This window comes from Erigeron canadensis, chromosome 9, assembly GCF_010389155.1.
Source record: "Erigeron canadensis isolate Cc75 chromosome 9, C_canadensis_v1, whole genome shotgun sequence".
Classification (NCBI taxonomy): domain Eukaryota; kingdom Viridiplantae; phylum Streptophyta; class Magnoliopsida; order Asterales; family Asteraceae; genus Erigeron; species Erigeron canadensis.
The window spans coordinates 31840625-31858699 of NC_057769.1; the positions used below are offsets into that span (position 1 = coordinate 31840625).

The following is an 18075-nucleotide window of genomic DNA, read 5'->3' on the forward strand; positions in this document are numbered from 1 at the left end:
ATCTTCACTCAAAAATTGGAAGCAAAATATCACCCGTTTGTATTGTATCATCACCGTTATCTACCACAATCTCCATAAAAATCATGAACGATCCCCATCCTCACTTAAAAAACTGTCAATAATATCACATTTATCTTCCATGTGTTCGCCCACTTTAACAGTAACTCTGTTAAAACTTAGTACACAAACAAACACTCTTCCTTATCAGGTTCAATCCCGTCTTCATCGAATCTTGGTTCGTCTTCTGATAAGTACTCCTGATAGATGGGTTCTTAAAACATTGATGGTATTAAGATATAAGGTTTTTTTTTTTTTTTTTTTTTACAGAAAATTAACTTGATTTTCTAATGGCAATGCTAAATCCTATCTCCACACAAGACAAAGCAATTCACAATTCCCACAAATTTGCCTTCAAACTATCTCCAACTAATTATGGATATTGGAAATCCATGCTTGAAGCTTTCTTCACCACACATGGTCTTTTTGGGTACATAAATGGCACAATTCCGTGTCCGTCTCCAACAATACAAGAAAAAGACAATGACAAAGACAAAGACGTTGCTTCCACTTCACAACCAAACCCGAATCATCCGATTTGGTTATCTAATGATGCCCATATACGTATGCTCATTATGTCTACTGTGTCTGAAGCATCATTCCAACATGTACAAGGAAGTACTTCACGTGAACTATGGTTATATAATAGATTACCCAGCTATTGATATCTCACTTGCTAGTCCACAAAACTCACACTAAAAAGCAATCACTCTAGTCGTCGTTACCTTAGTTCGGTTCATATATCGACATTCACTGGTCTATTGTCCCTCCAATGTCCCAAGTGCCTCCTTGAGAAGTTTTTGTGCTTCTTCTCTCCTCCTAATAAGCAAACAAACAAAGTATCATGCAACAATATAACCCCACTTTATCGCAACTCATTTGTTGGTGCTACAAAATCATTGCAACGCCGTATTTCAGAAAATTACGTATATGACCATTGTCAACATTACAAAAATGACATACCAGAAGAATTTAGGAAATATCTTATCAATGTAATACTATTTGTTCTGGTAAAGATGCTCTTCGGACACATGAAACTACTTGGGTCAAATATATATACTGTAGCAGGTCAACACAAAATGTACCTTAGGGTGAAAATATTTAGGTGCGTGTGTTTCAATGTTAACCAGCTACACTAAGGACCACAGAAACAAATATGAGTTCCCGTAAAAGCTTTTCCGTATAGTCATTAAATGTATTGTTGAGACATTTGATCAAATGTTGCAATTTCAATGCACAAGAAAATAACTTAGAATGTGGGAAATTCATATGTTGTTTTGACTCTGACTAACGTCAAACCCTAAGGCACTGTCCACAGATCTTGGGTACACAAGCTGCTATAGGGCTTGAGATCATTTACTTTCGTGAGTAATAACAGCAAATATAACCCCAATTCTATCATTATTAAGTATCCTATATATTTACATGTTAAATAATTTAGCTAAAATATCAATGTCTTAAAATGCTCACTGTACAATGGACCATATTGCATAAAGGAGCTGACACTTAAAAAATGATGTGAACAGTGGATGACATCATGCCAAAATAAATTCATTTGGATTGCGCTAGAAAGTTTTAAACCTTAGTTTTTGAGCATATAACACCTACCTCTTAATGTCCTCTACAGCTTGTTTTCGTTTTTGTATCTGAAGTTTGAGTATGTGAATAAGTGTTGCCCTGGCCTGAAAACAAAGTGTTAGAAAGCATCTTGAGATAAAGATGTATACGGAAAATAATAAATATAAGATAGAGAGTTGTGCCTGGTGTGGACGTAACGAATTGAGAAGGTGATGCAAATTCTTGAATATAAGAGAAATGTCTGCCACTCTTCTTGCATATTGTGATGGCCGTTCTATCAAAACATCAGCTAGCTCTAAAATTTGCAGCTGAAGTCCCCTGTTTAGTGACCTCAATTCTTTCTTGAAATCTGAAAGATGTGAAGACGATGTTAGTATATGCACAAGTAACGAAAAATCAAACAATTAATGGAAGGAATTTATAACATAATAATTAACTAGAAAACGTTGCTAATTATGGATACGGAGAGGTTTAACGGGGACAGGAAGGATCACAAACCAAGATTTGGGCCTTTTGGGTACAATTGACGAACATCCTGATCTTCTAAGCCTGGCAATACATCATCAGTCTACAAACAAAATTAGCAATGATAGACTGGTTATAGATGCATAAATGAGCACTAGAATGAGCAATAAAAAATGACGCAATTGCATTTCATTATAACCATGAAGCAGATGTAAAATATCAAAAAAAACATATAATCACAATCATGTAAATTAACAATAATGGAGTGCTTATATATGCATAAAGTAGCCAGAATAAAACCAATAAATGATGCAAAAACATTTCGTAATAAGCCTTGTAAGAATTTAAATATGACAAGATAAAACATATGAGCACAATCATGATTGCAGAAATGCAACAGAAATGCTATTTAAAGCACAAGCAGGAAAGATCTACATATACGTTAGATATTTTGCTGACATCATTTAGATATACATTGCTCAAAAACTAAATTTAAGATCAGCTTATTATCGTATATGTGAAATGGAAATGAAACATGATGAAAAGAAGCTCTTCAAATATCCCAGTCCCTAATGATTTTATCTTGGTTCTAACTTTCTGCATGAAACGTTGATGTGAAACCTTAGCCTCGCAACATTAAAAGTGACTTGCATTTAGGAAAGAGTATTAAACCCATATGTTCAAAACCAACCACATGAGCTGACTTTACCATTGGCAATTCATTAAAGTGTAACACCATTTTTTGGTTACGGGTCATAAGAATATTGAAACAACTCCTTAGAATATATTCAATGCAACAACATAAGCATGACAAAAAATTATTCACCAGAATAGAACACTATGTGATCCAATTATAGCAAATTACGTCAAATAAGTTATTCAAGTAAACAAAAGTGTCCTTATGAAAACCCTTACAGTGTATTTAGAGCCAAATAGGAGGTAACTCCCTTCAATAGGAGGGGGAGGTTCTGGAGCAGAGCTAGGATCTTTTTCATAATCCTTGTACAACCTGTAATACGGCAGTGGAGGTGGATAAGTAGCAGTCGCCATTTATGATAGTTTTTTTTTTCCTGAAAACGACAATGCCAGTCAAGACTTAAATTAACCGTAGATAAAGGCCTATTGTTATCACACATAAATAGACTGATTCATGTATTTGCTTCGAGTATTAAAAAACACAACTTCATTCGTACTTCATCTTTAGCCAGAAACTCAACCATAAGAGCAAGATGTTAACATCTCAAATCCACAAACATGTAGTTGACATTAATGTGTGTTTGGGTATTGGCGAAACCACATAAGGTAATAAGAATATTAAAGACTTTTTTTAAAAACAATAAAAAAAAGAGTCTGTATCACTGACTGTATTAGAGTTTAGTAATGATTAATGGGATATGGTAAACACGAAAATTGTTTTCTCAAAACTAAATAAATGTTCTTTTAAACGGATCACAAAAGATGCATCTTTTAGTATGATTTGAAGTAAATGGAATTGTTTTTCAAATAACCACGCTTATCTCACCTATTTGGCCCAACTATATTTTGAGTTGTGAAGTCTGATGTTCATAAAGATTAACAGGAAGCTGAGGACGACCGAGTCGCCACCCTTGTTGGATTTTACACAGAAATTCTACTATTCTAGCAGTATATTGGTTGACAGAACCCTCAATGAGCAAGCCAACTGTAGCTCACCTAGGGAGCAAGTAACTAGACTCTACACATACGACCTCAACGCAACTGAAAAGTGAAAACTTCATACCGAAATCAAAATGAACAAATTCTCTCTAGTTCGGCCATAGACCAAGCAAAGATCAAATTGTTCTGCCCAACCACCTAACTATGTGCGTGTTTATTTTTCATTTCCATTCAAATAAACGTCCGTTGACTCGTTTTTATTGTTTCGTGTGCGCTTTAAACTAAGTTTTACACATCGTATCGAATCCCCATTGCTACAAGCCATTATATTCATGAATCATGACACCTTGAATTAAATCAAACACATTGTTATTCGATTCGATGTAACAAATAGTAACACAACGAGGGATTCAGACACACTGATCTAATTCTAGGGTTTCAAATTTCAATATACAAATTTAGGTTCACAGCAACATGCTATATCAAATTACAAATCCATTTAATTAGATAACTGACTGTAATAATTAAATAGTGATTCAAATATAATCCAAGGTTGTTAAGAGTTGTAGTGTCTACTGTTCAGAGGATTTAATAGTGAAATTACCGGAAAAGGAATTAACAAAGCACCACAGTTAGTTTCTGGCGCCTTCGGGGTGGGCAGTTACCAAAAAAAGCTGGCCTTGTTTGTTTTTCTACAAAACTCTTAACAACCTCTGATGTTTTTTACTTGATGTTGTGTGGATTCCAGAGTTTAAGCGTTTGTTTTCAATCAGAGTATAATCTTCTGAAAACCTCTTTTTCAGTCAGACTTTGAAACCCCATTATAAGGTATTGATTCTTTTTTTTTGTTACACGCACAATTGGCGAACAAGACAGCGGGTGATGGTATCTGGTTAGTAACTTTTTTTTTTCCACACACAACGGATACGCGGATGAGAAGTTTGCACCCCATGTGTTACATGAGTATATTATTATTAATACTCTCTCACCATATTTGCATATGACATAATTCGAACATGAGACCCCAAAGAGGAAACCACTTTGTGAAAAACACCCAAATCACTAGATTAACACTCCAATGACTTGGTTAATAACTTAAAAGTAATTATCTAAATTTCAAGGTCGGTGTGTGAGGAAGAGTACTGTAGCTAAAAGTACTCCTCTAATGCATAAGGTACAATTAGTTATTGCATACCCAAATTAATTAATGGTCTTAACGGCTGTTAATAACTAACGGTAGCTATAAAAGGGTATTTAATGGAGTTTGTTTTCAAGTTTAATTTTTTAAACTTTTGTCACCAACGTTTTGCTTTATTTATATTTTTCCAAAATAACTTTTCTTTTTAAAATTTTTCCACTCCTATTTATACCACATAACATTTACTTATTAAACTTTTGCCATGGAAACTTTCTTAACTTTTGTAATTTTTTCCACATAACTTTTTTTTTAATCTCGCTCCGAAAAATTTCTTTTAAGTGCTTTTACCACAAAACTTTTGGTTTATAAATTTTGTCACCAAAGTTTTATTTTTTTTACTTTTGACCACAACTTTTGTTTTCTTAACTTTTGTCATACAATTTTTGTTTTTCAGTAAAAATAGTAGTTATATACTATGTAGCAGACTGGTTTGCAGCTGCTCAGTAGTTTGCCTGCTTAGTTTTTTGTTTTTTTTTTTCAAATTTAGTGTTTAAGTTAATATGTTGTGTATGTGTTACTTCTTGAGTTTTTTTATTTTTCATTTTATTTATTTAAGATGTTAATATTTTAGTCTTTCACACTTTAATACTGTTTAAACTAAATTCGCTTGAATAGTGAAGCATGTTGGTTGCAATTGCTCAGCAGCCTGCTTAGGTTTGTTTTTTTTTTTCTTCAATTTTAGTGTTTTAAGCATGTTGTGTAGATATTAGCTTAACTTCTTGGTTTTTTTATTTTTTATTTTATTTATTTAGGGTGGTAATATCTTAGTCCTTCACACTTTAACCACTATATTCTTTTAAGACTTTTTATATTATCATTAAAGTTTTATGTTTAACGATTCATGTGATAAAACTTTAGTCTATTTTAATTTTCACAATCAAAGTTTCTAGTTTCTTATTTTTATCTTTCAAAAACATTGCAAGCTTATATTTCGCCATCAAAGTTTTATGTTTTAAGAATAATGGTCTATTGTTTAACGACGTGTGTTTTTGTCTAATGGTAACGGTTGACATGTTAGAATTAATTACCCACATTCAAGTTTATGTTCAATTGTTATCGACTTATCCCCGACCAACGACCGGGTATAACTCTAGTTTATATAAAAGATGATGGTGTAATTATTTCAAAGGGTTTGGGTGAAAAAAAAATTTCTTCAAGAAAAGGCATGCAAAATTACTCACTTGTTGTTAAGGGAGTTTTTGGTAGGAGAAAATCATAAGAAATGAAAATGTAATGGAGAATGAAAATAGTGGGAAAAAATGAGTTTTGAAAAGAAAAAAGATTATATCATTTAGTACAAATTAAATAATAGATATAAGAGAAATACAAAATTTTAATTAACAAACAATATCAATACATGTAATATTATCATAAGAAAAGATTTTTTTTCCATTCTCGATTTTGTATTGTTAATTAAAATACCAGTAATAAAAATATTTAATCATATTGTATTACATCCATTAGAAATCATTGAACACCACTAATAAAAATATTTAATCATGTTGTATTACATCCATAGCTAGTTATGATAATATTATATCACATTTTTTTACCTAGTAACTAAAGTCACTAAACTAGGCATGTTACTTTTAGTAATTAAATGTTGAGTGTATTAAATGACTGAATGCATTAAGAATGTCTATATGTATTAAGTAAAATATAAATAATTGACAGTTATTTTTGTTTATTAAATAAAAAAACATAAAATTTGACTGAATGATTAAGTTTGAACTATTAAATTTATTAAGTAAAAAAGAAATAAAACCATAGACTGATAGACATACTACTACTACTCACTAGTTTAAGCCCAAACCCAAGACAAAGCCCAAAACCCAACAATAACCAAACAAAATACAGTAAGCCCTGATTCTGCAGACTATATAGTTCCAATTAGGGTTTTATCAGCCCCCTTCTCTCAACCGAAGCTCATAACAAGCAGCCAGCCCCCTCACTTGCTCCCCCACTCTCCTGCAGATTCAAGGTCTGTTTTTCCCTACATCATCATCATCATTTACATATATAATCAAATCTATATATATTTACAACATTTTTACATGTTAATAATCATAATTGCTTTTTTAATTTGACATATAGATACAGAAAACTGTAAGCATGGAGGCCGTACCTATTGCTGAAGACGGAAAGACTCACAGCGATATCTTGCTTTTCAACCGATGGACTTATGATGACGTTCAGGTCCTTTTTATTACTATTTTCTTTCATTTTTATTAATGTTTATTTATTTCTAAATAATTTATTCTATTTTACATTTTAGATTGAAATACTTTAGCTTAAACATGTTTTCAGTATTTTTTTATGCTAAATATTTCACTCGATATATTTATTTTACATTATGAATGTATACTGTATGTATAGTTTTTATATGTTTTTTGTCTGTGATGATTTAATATATATATATATATATATATGGATATGTGTGTAATTTCATATTACTTGCATATGTTTATAAATGAATAGTAGCTGTTAAGTACATTTATTGAGTGATTAGCATCATATGCAGAATGTTGTTTTGTGATCTTTAGTTGAAATTTTATCTGGGGTTTTTATGTTTTTAAAATATGTGAATGCTGGTTGAATGTATTCATATGATAATTGCTTTGATGTTTAGAATATGCCCTTTGTGTTGGTTGTCGATTATTTTTGGCTTAAGTGGTTATAGAGTGTTTTGAGGTTTTTTTTATGAAAATGGCTGTTCTGTTTTAGTCAACTGGATAATCGTTTTTCTCAAGGGTCATTGGAATTTCTTATCTGTTTAGTTTACCTAAACAAGCATATTTAAGAGCTCTATAAGATATAGAACATGCTTGTCTCTGTTTGATGTGCATATTTTTGTACTGATATAAAATGTGGTTTATATGATAACTTTCATGAGCTACAAAATGTAGGGCACGTTTAGTCGTGGAAAATGTTTTTTGGTTCTCTATTTCTAATTTTCTAGAAAATGAAAAGTGTTTTCCATCTCTAGAAAACAAATTGAAAATTTTGAAAACACGTTTAAAACTAGAAAATGAGAAAAACACTTTGAGGTTTTCAAAATTTAGAAAATAGAAAATGAAAAGTTGAAAACAATAAAAAAGTGTTTTCTAATTTTCCATGGAAAAGTGAAAAACAGTGTTTTCTGCTTTCATGGAAAACATTTTTGAAAAACTATGATTTGAACGCGTTTTCTGTTTTCCATGTTTTTTTGGAAAACAAAAATGGAAAACAGTGGATGTTTTCTCCAACTAAATGCACCCTTAAATTATGACCAAAATCATTATGGCAGGAAATTATATATGAATTTGTGTGTTGAGTGATTGAACATTTCAAGTTATTTGATTAATTCTAAGTAGTTAATTTCGGTGGTATACCAGTTTTCGGTCCTCCACTGGTATATACCAGTTAAGATTTCTGTCCAGAATTTCGTTACCGGGATTTTCGGTCAAATTTTGGTGAAATTGGTCAATTTTCGGTCCAAATTTCGGTGGTATTTCAGTGGTGTACCAGTTTTTCAGTTTTTTTTTTATAATTTTTTATTTTTGTCCAAACTTAAAATACGACATTAGAAAAACTAATTTTTGCAAGTATTAACACTAATCTATCAAGTATTGACACTTTTAAGCTTGGCTTTTGATATTTAGATTAAGTATTTAATTAATATAACTGCTATTTGTGTATAATTGTGATTTTTTGGTATATATATAATATTTTACATTATAATAAAATTACCGAAATACCACTGGTATACCACCTAAAAAACCGGTATTTCGCTTACCGTTCCTTGACCGAAACACCGAAATTTCGGTCCTTAACTACTTAGGATTATTTTAATGTCTTTGGACTTTTGTAGTGTTCTTTTTGTTCTCTTGCAATTTCATTTGAAGGATTGTTGTTTATATTATTGTATAGTATGTAATGGTTATTTTGAATTATGGTTTTGTTTAACAGGTTCCCGATCTATCAGTGGAAGACTACATCACTGCTACCGCTTCAAAACACCCGAAGTTTATGCCTCATTCAGCTGGGAGGTACCAAGCAAAGAGATTCAGGAAGGCTCAGTGCCCAATTGTAGAGCGTTTGACTAACTCCCTCATGATGCACGGGAGAAACAATGGTAAGAAACTGATGGCTGTTCGCATTGTCAAGCATGCCATGGAGATCATCCATCTGTTGACTGATGCCAACCCCATCCAGATCATTGTCGATGCCGTTATTAACAGGTAAACTCCTAAAGGATGTTACATTATTATATAGTTTTGTTTAAGACAGGTGCTTAAGAGATAATGTTTTTGTCATCTGGCAGTGGACCAAGAGAAGATGCAACCAGAATTGGGTCTGCTGGTGTTGTCAGGCGTCAGGCAGTTGATATCTCGCCTCTAAGGCGTGTCAACCAGGCTATCTTTCTTCTTACAACTGGTGCACGTGAAAGTGCATTCAGAAATGTCAAGACAATAGCAGAGTGCCTTGCTGATGAGCTAATCAATGCTGCCAAGGGTTCGTCTAACAGGTATACATAACTTGACTTCATTTAGACATACCAAAATGAAGTGTGGTGGGGGTGTTTTGATTGTGGATACATTGGAGCCTGGATTGGCTTTCATTCTTAAAAGTTATGTGAAATATATATGATTATATAGGGAAAAAGTTTTGTATGAGCTGGGTTGATGTAGAACACTTCTGGATCAGTTTATATATAGGATTTATGATATAGAATGAATAAAATCACCTTGGTACTATTTATGTCATTTCTCTTTTCTTTTATTGTATGATGATCATTTAATAACAAGACATCACTTGAATTAACTAGATGTATGTAAGTTCCAGAATTATTGTTCGAGGTATATTGGATTATAAACATTAGTTCTTGGCCTGTTTTTTGATGTGTTATCGATTCTGTTGCTATATCATTTTAATATATTTGTGTTCGTGTTGCAGTTATGCTATTAAGAAGAAGGACGAGATTGAACGAGTTGCCAAGGCAAATCGTTGAAGAAGGTTTATGGTATTTGTTTCTAGTGGGTTATCTTGGCTTTTGTGAGAAACAGTTATGAAAACAATTGTCTCATGATGGATTGTGAGTTTAGATTTTATGTACTGCTTTTGGTACTTTAAGCTGTTATTCTCTTTAATTACTATATGTTAAGAGATTTTGTTGTCGATCTTTGGTTCTTTTACTTTCAAACATGCTCTTGTTGGCGTTTGTTAAAAAAGAAAGTTTCTGCTTCATAATCACACTTGAAAAGTTATTCAATTTCGTAGTAATTGCTCTTTCATCTAAATGGTGCCTTAAAAAGCATCTTTTAAGATCTGAGAATACCTCTTAAGGTTATTTTAGTCATCTGTCTGGTCTTTTAAGCTTTGTGATGTTGCTGTTCTAGACATTAAGAGGCTTAGAGGTCTTAAATCATGCAATTGTAACTGTTGCTAAGTACAAAATCTCCCAAAAAGATGAGTATAAAATGTACAATTAGTCACATTTTAGCGTATAAAACGGCTAATAGTTTTTTTATCTTTGTGGGTTTGAGATCTTTGTTGAACTTCTTGATCAATACACCGATAGAATTACAACTAGTTTATTTCCTGTGCAAAATTTATCAAATGAACTGGAAATGGTTTAGTACTTTAGTGAAAGGCCTTAAATATCAGATGTGCCTGCGCAAGTAAAATTGCCACGACTCTGCCAACTGAGTGAACCTTTAAAAATGATAATGAAACTCGACTCTAATTCTCGTGTTTAATCTTGAATTCTATTTATAGATCTAGAGCAATAGTACTTCAGAGTTCAGACTCTGGAAAGCATTAATGAAGATGGCTAACCCAGTATCAAATTTGCAGCTGCAAACGTGTGACCCAATAAAGCAAATGATTGATCCATTCATATGAAGAAATGAAAGATACCAAGTTCGTATTCAGATCTAATAACATCAATTCTTTTGGCAACGACAATTTGAAACAATAGGATTATATTAATATAAATTGTACCTCAAAACGATTAAACATTTCAAAGTTCTTCATCCTCCATATGAGTTTGATCAGATAAACAAATAGTTAGCAAATAGCTTTCTTAAAGAGGATGTATTACTACAAAAATACAGTGACTAAAGACTAAAGGTTCGCAGTTTTAAACATAAATGCTGAGACTATAGTGAGAGAGACCTGATACTCTACTCCTCTTCTTGCTCCTCTTCCTCCTCAGCATCTTGCCCAACCTCCTCATAGTCTTTCTCGAGTGCAGCAAGATCCTCCCTGGCTTCTGAGAACTCCCCTTCTTCCATTCCCTCACCAACATACCAATGTACAAATGCTCGTTTTGCATACATCAGATCAAACTTATGGTCAATCCTGTTGAAAACCTCGGACACTGCTGTGTTGTTGCTTATCATGCATACTGCACGCCTTGTTTTTGCTAGATCACCGCCAGGGACCACCGTTGGAGGCTGGTAGTTAATTCCACACTTGAAACCCGTAGGACACCTAAAAGACAATCAGGGACAAGCTTGAAACAATGCTGTTTCATATTTGTAGCTAGCACATAATTAGCTAACAAAGAACTTGATGGTTTTGCTGAGTTCTTTAAATAATCACAGACACGCCCAGTTCTAGATATGAACCATGCCGGTTTAGATCTGTCTGTTTCTTGGTTCTGATCAGGTCTCATATTATAATTGAACAACAAAAATTAATGTATCGATTGTTAAAAGACAAGCTTACCAGTCAACAAACTGAACTGTTCGTTTAGTCTTGATAGAACCAACAGCAGTGTTAACATCCTTTGGAACAACATCACCACGATACATCAAACAACAAGCCATATACTTTCCATGTCTCGGGTCACATTTAGCCATCATGTTTGATGGCTCAAACACAGCAGTCGTGATCTCAGACACCGAGTTCTGCTCATGATGAGCTCTAACCGATGATATCACAGGTGCATACGATGAAAGCATGAAATGAATCCGAGGGTAAGGAACTAAATTCGTTTGGAACTCAGTAATATCAACATTGATTGCTCCATCAAACCTCAATGAAGTCGTCAAAGATGATATTATCTGAGATATCAAACGGTTCAAGTTTGTGTAAGTTGGCCTATCTATGTCCAATGCCCGCCTACATATATCATATATTGCTTCATTGTCAAGTAACGCCACCACATCCGTGTGTTCAAGAAGTGAGTGAGTTGATAAAACACTATTATAAGGCTCCACAACTGCAGTAGAAATCTGTGGAGATGGAAAGATAGAAAACCCAAGTTTTGGTTTCTTTCCGTATTCTACAGAAAGGCGTTCTAGTATCAAAGAACCTAAACCTGAGCCAGTGCCACCACCAACCGCGTTAAAGACCATAAAGCCTTGCAAACCAGTGCAATTGTCTGCTAACTTTCGGACTCGGTCAAGACACATATCAACAATTTCTTTCCCCACTGCACACAAGTTTTTGACATTTGATTATTTAACACTTTATATAGTTAGTGTTTTTTCTACCCATTTGACAGATAAAACAGAACTAAAACTGACCAATTCATAAGTAAATGGGCCGTCTCTAACTTGTATGTTTTTTTCGGAATAGAAATGTTTACCGGTGTAATGTCCTCTTGCAAAGTTATTGGCAGCATCTTCCTTTCCGGAAATGAGTTGTTCGGGGTGGAAGAGTTGTCTATAGGCACCGGTTCGAACCTCATCAATGACAGTTGGTTCGAGATCAACAAAAACCGCCCTTGGCACATTCTTTCCAGAACTCGTATCGCTAAAGAACGTATTGAATGAGTCGTCACCCGAACCTTGTGAATCACCACTGCAAACAAATTCACAACATAACCATGTTAATTTGTTTGTCCAACAGGACTACCTAAAATATAATCAAAATATATGTGACAAAAATGATGTGCTTAAAATCTATTAATGTAGACAAGTTGCATTGCTATTCCATGACACACTCTGTATTACTAGACAAATCGCATCTCAACGTAACAACACAAAATTACAACACAATATCATTCATTTTTTTATTATTTGTTCTCTATTTCCTTTTAAGACACATTATTGATATCGTAATAAATGTAGTGTGATGTTTTATCTCTTAGAAAAGTTTTAACGGTGGGCCATATTTTTATTTTATTTTATTTTTTTTGTCATCTTTATGTTCCGGGTATTATATTATGGTTATGCAATACACTAAATCGGGTCGGGTCAAACAAAAATAACACTAATAATCTAAGTTTTCTATTCAAATTACCAAAACATAGTTTCTAACCAACAAAAAACTACAAAGACTAACGAAAATACCAAAAGAAAAGGCGTGGATTGTGGGAAGAAGACCTTGTTATGTTGATTGTGGGCTAAAACATAGAATTATTAATGAACTAAGTAAATTACCGCTCCCTAACAAAGAGTCCTAGGCAACTAAAAGGTGCGGGTCCGAATCCTTGCTAAGTAGATTCCCTCCCACCTATTTCTCTGGGGAGTCACTGGGCTGTAGTTTATGCGGTAGTGACTCAGGGTATCTATTCGGTACATGGGACCAGAGGGTTCTCACCCATTTACCTTTTTTTTTGTGGGTTATAAAAACTAAAAAAAGTAAATTTTGTTTTTTGTTGGAGCCTAAAACTCAAAAAGGGGAGGAAGACCTTATTACATGGGTTGTGAATTGTGGGCTAAAACTTAAAATTATGAATGGATTAAGTGATTTGAGGGTTATAAGAACTAAAAAGGTAAATTTTATTGGACTATTAAGTTTATTAAACATATCAAAAGTTTTTAAAAAAATAATCCTTGGGAGCCGACTTAATAGATATAGATTTTTTGGACGAAATACAAATATATTAGTGCCACTAAGCGAAAAAACGGCGGTGACCCGGGTCCCACTTGTCCCCAAAGAAAACCGCCCCTGCTCGTCTCCACGATGAACAAAAACAAAACTCTCAGTATATATATTTGATCATGAATTAAAATCCAAACGGTTATATAAGAAGATACATTCATATACACAAACCTAGACATGAAGCCATCGGGTTGAATTCCATGTTCGAGGCAGTAAAGTTCCCAACAGGAATTCCCGACTTGGATTCCGGCTTGGCCAATATGAATGCTTACGATTTCTCTCATCTTCGATTGTGCGATCTAAAAAACTATTTACTAAAGGTGTGTTCGTGGAAGGACGTATGAAGAAGAAATGATTAAATGAAGAAGGTTTACGTGAGTTTGAATGGATCAAATTTGGAAAATAATGAAAAACAAATGGAACATCAAATGTTGTCTGGATAAGAGGTTGTTTCGGGCTATCTCTAGCTATAGTTATTAACATCAAAATGTTTCTAAATTTAGGTCCAAATGTTACATGTACAATGTATATATACATTTAGGTTGAAACAATGATATTAGAACATTTTGAATGACTTTATATATTTTGATATTTTCATCAATACACTTATCGAGAATGTAAGGTATTAAGTCAATGTAAACATAGTTAACTTAATCCGGTATATATAGCAAGTCCAATACAGTATATCAGTTTCAAAACTTGATTCGAATTGGTATTCTTGATTGATCAGTTTAATATAAATGATACTTTACATTGAAAATGAAAAATTATTTGAATATTTAAGTGTTGATATCCGGTTAATGTGCCAAGGGTTAAATAAAACCTGTCTAGGATATCAACTGATGAATTATATGATAATACTCCGTACTCTAATTAATGTATTTTACAATTTTAAAAGGAGGTGTTTGTCTCATAGGTGTTGGAGTTATGATAATACTCTAGTTAATGTATTGTCGTCACTGGTGTTATCTTATTTTCTTTTCACACAATTGTGGATAACATATCAAATATATTGTCGTTACAATGATATAACTTGCTTAAATTATAAAAAAGAAATCAAATCTATATATTAACTTCACATAGTTTAGATGTGTTATGCCAAGCTTTTTTATACCAATTTATTGATTATAGCTTTCTTAATGTAAAATCAAAACATGACAAAACACTATATTTAACAAACAATATTGGACTTGAGCATGAACGTAAACTTTTACATCTTTGTTGGTAACATTCTTTGCATAACCAAAGCACAAACCTTCCTTTCCAACAAAACGCATTCAATCTGTATACACCACCATCAACAACAATCCCGTTAAAAGAGAGTGTGTAGATCAATAACATACACCATTTTAATCCCAAAATCCATATAGGTGGTAATACATCTAAATATACAAGTTTTACAACCGACGGTCAAGCCATGGCTAAATTAGTTATAACTCATGCTAATATACCTGGGCCTATGATGTTAAAAAAAAATAGCAGGCCTAAGGAAAGTCAATCTATTCTTAATTTTCAAGAGAAATAAATAAAACTGAGTTAAGGAACAATTGGCAAAAATAACATAATAGACAAGTTGCTATATATATACTAGTCATGTGTCTATGCAATGTGATGTGTAGTGGCAACAACGGTAGTGAGTGTGATAGGTGACATGTTGCAGTGACGGTAGCGGTGTGGCCTTTGATGTAAAAGAATGTAATTGTTTACCATTTAAGACTATATGATGTAAATTAAATTATTAAAGGTATTATAGATATTTTAAATAGATAGTATATGTATGTCAAGTGTAGATTTTTAAAATAGTAAACAAAAAGAAAAAGATATTTTAAAAACACTACATGAATGATGCTTATTTTGAGGCTAATGGTGTTTTAAGTATCTCTACCAAATAATTTTATAGAATAAGGAAATACGGTGTCACGAACATCGATTTTTGAAAAAAATATCAAAGGTCGGCAATGGAAAGGCCACTATTTCCTTACGTGGCTGCTTAAAAGTGAACACTGGTAATCAAAACATCGATCTTAGTTTTCTCTTTAAAGCCATAGTATATATCTTTGTTAGTCATAGATATTTACAGCTTTACTTTATATGGAAAAACATATACTATTTTTTAAAGAAAGAAAATCAATATTTTGACCGTCAGTGTTCACCTTTAGGCAGCCACATAAGAAAAGAGCGACCATCCTACTACCGGCGTTTGATGTTTTTTCAAAATCCGGTGTCCATAACACCAAACTTCCTTATTTTACAAACTTATTAGGTAAAGATACTTGAAACACGATTCGTTATTATCCGTACAATTTTTCGATTATTTTAAAAAAATAGAACGTTTATAATCTACCAATAAACTAAAACAAGATTAAGATGTTCTTTAAACGACACGTGGCGTAATCCTTGATCGACATGTGTCATTTTACTTTATTTATTTTATTAAATTAGCTTTTCTAATTGTATATATATATTCAAATTCCTTAAACTAAACTTTAACTCTTGGCTTATAAATTAAAGAATACATTATAACTTATCGTCATCCACCATGCTTACAAGTTCCAAATTTAATGTGATTGTAAAAATTTAAAGTATATTCAAATCTAACTAAACATATATTATATTTATCATTACTGTTTATTATAATTTAACTTCAATCATCGGTTACTTTAATCACAATTTAGATTTCTTTATGATAAAAAATAGACTAGTTTAAATATATCTATATAATTATTAAAACAGTAGTTAACCCAATGATTTTAAAGCATCATTAATTTAGAGCTAGCCTCTAGCTGTGCCACATCATATCTAATCATATGTGTCATCCTCCTAATTAATTTGAATTATAAAATTAGAAAAAAACTTTAAAATGCGCGGACCTAACCCGGTTCCTAAACCATATCATATTCCTCCCTTCGGTTATCCCCGTATCGGTGTTAAACCAAACCCTAGGTTCTTTTTGTTTTTCTATCGACACACACAAATACACAATAAGGTAAATAAATGTTATATCAAATCTTATTTCTCTTAGTCCCTGTTAAATATCTTTCAATTCAATTATTACTTTTCTCATCTTCATAGCAACAATTGTTCAATTAATACTTTTCTTTGATTGTATAACAACAACAGTTATTCAATTGGAATTTGTAGGATTTTTTCATAGTTGTTTTTTTAACTTTTTTAGCTTGATTTTTGGATTTTTTTTATGATGATACATTGATACTCAGACATTTAATGACGGGTATATATGTCTTTGTTCCGTTTTCAATCGTTAATATTTTCAGTTTCAATTATTTAGTAAAGGATAAAATTTTGATTCTTTATATTTTGAATGATTGGGTTCATCTATCTATGAGTATTTTGTAAAAATATCTGAAATATTGATGCAGATAACTTATTGCTTATTGCTCACTACAAATCAGAAGTGAAGCTTGCAGATTTTGGTCTTACAAGGGAAGAAACTGTTACAGAGATGATGATGGTGAAGACTGTTACTTACCATTGGACTATTGGAGACCGTTGGATGGCGCCTAAGGTATGTGGTTGGTGTGACAAATTTATCTTTTACTAACTAATTAATTCAGTTGTTAAGTATCTGTGTGCTTTGGATATTTTTAACTTATTTGAGTTTTAGAGTACGTCATGACATTAAATTTCATGCAACAAGTGATAACGAGTAACGACCTCACTCCACATTGCATAAGGTGTATGATTAGATATACTCATATACTCTAAGTGTATTTGCTCCTTTTCTGCATTTTGCTTCCTTCTGTTGAATTATCTTATTTCTGACAGTATTTTGTAACGACATTTATTTTTACTCACTAATATAGCAGCTGCACTTGGGCCTTATGCTCGCTTTCCTGGGCATAATAAGAAAGAAGCTTTTGTCCGTTATCCGGTTGCCAAAATGGTTACGATGATGCTTATGGTGTACCCCGGGTTAGAAGAATTCTCCTGTTTCTTGCTTTTATTTTGTTTGTTGTCATATCTGCGGAACCATTACTATATTTGCTTGTGATTGTTAGAATTCAAGATATTATTATTTATTGTTACTAAGTACAGTAGGATTCGCACTCGAAAAGTTCTACATGTTGATTTAAGATATGTAAATTTCAGTCTTTTAATGATATGTAAATTTAAGTCTTTTAATGATATAATGGTTTAGATATTAATCAAAACTATAAGTAGTGAACTTTTTAGTGAATACAAGATTGATTAAGGAAAATGTGTTGTTTGGTTTATGGTACAATAGCTTAGTGAATTCAGTCGCCATCTCTTTAAACTTGAATAGGAGGTGAGAATTGCAGTCTACCTATGCATTTTCCTTTTCC

General features: G+C 32.5%; 3 protein-coding genes across 4 annotated transcripts; 1 reads left to right on the forward strand and 2 right to left on the reverse strand.

Moving 5' to 3' along the window:
* Nucleotides 1–693: 693 nt before the first annotated feature.
* LOC122581911 (mediator of RNA polymerase II transcription subunit 7a-like) lies at nt 694–4597 on the reverse strand. 2 transcript variants are annotated; one of them, XM_043754227.1, is made up of 6 exons: nt 4340–4597; nt 3016–3170; nt 2134–2203; nt 1818–1984; nt 1666–1739; nt 694–876 (listed from the first exon to the last, which is right to left on the reverse strand). In XM_043754227.1, exons 2-6 carry the CDS (start codon nt 3148–3150, stop codon nt 816–818), a joined length of 507 nt encoding a protein of 168 aa, XP_043610162.1. In that variant the 5' UTR covers nt 3151–3170; nt 4340–4597; the 3' UTR covers nt 694–815. The 2 variants fall into 2 exon arrangements, with proteins under 2 accessions (XP_043610162.1, XP_043610163.1); XM_043754228.1 differs by having other exon boundaries at nt 3016–3169; nt 4337–4597.
* Nucleotides 4598–6803: 2206 nt separating this feature from the next.
* LOC122581909 (40S ribosomal protein S5-like) lies at nt 6804–10092 on the forward strand. The gene is made up of 5 exons (XM_043754226.1): nt 6804–6914; nt 7028–7129; nt 8882–9153; nt 9237–9440; nt 9869–10092. Exons 2-5 carry the CDS (start codon nt 7046–7048, stop codon nt 9921–9923), a joined length of 615 nt encoding a protein of 204 aa, XP_043610161.1. The 5' UTR covers nt 6804–6914; nt 7028–7045; the 3' UTR covers nt 9924–10092.
* A 773-nt stretch (nt 10093–10865) lies between these two features.
* Nucleotides 10866–14119, reverse strand: LOC122583819 (tubulin alpha-5 chain-like). Its single transcript, XM_043756198.1, has 4 exons — nt 13922–14119; nt 12510–12724; nt 11645–12353; nt 10866–11407 (listed from the first exon to the last, which is right to left on the reverse strand). Exons 1-4 carry the CDS (start codon nt 14032–14034, stop codon nt 11098–11100), a joined length of 1347 nt encoding a protein of 448 aa, XP_043612133.1. The 5' UTR covers nt 14035–14119; the 3' UTR covers nt 10866–11097.
* Between the last annotated feature and the right edge of the window lie 3956 nt (nt 14120–18075).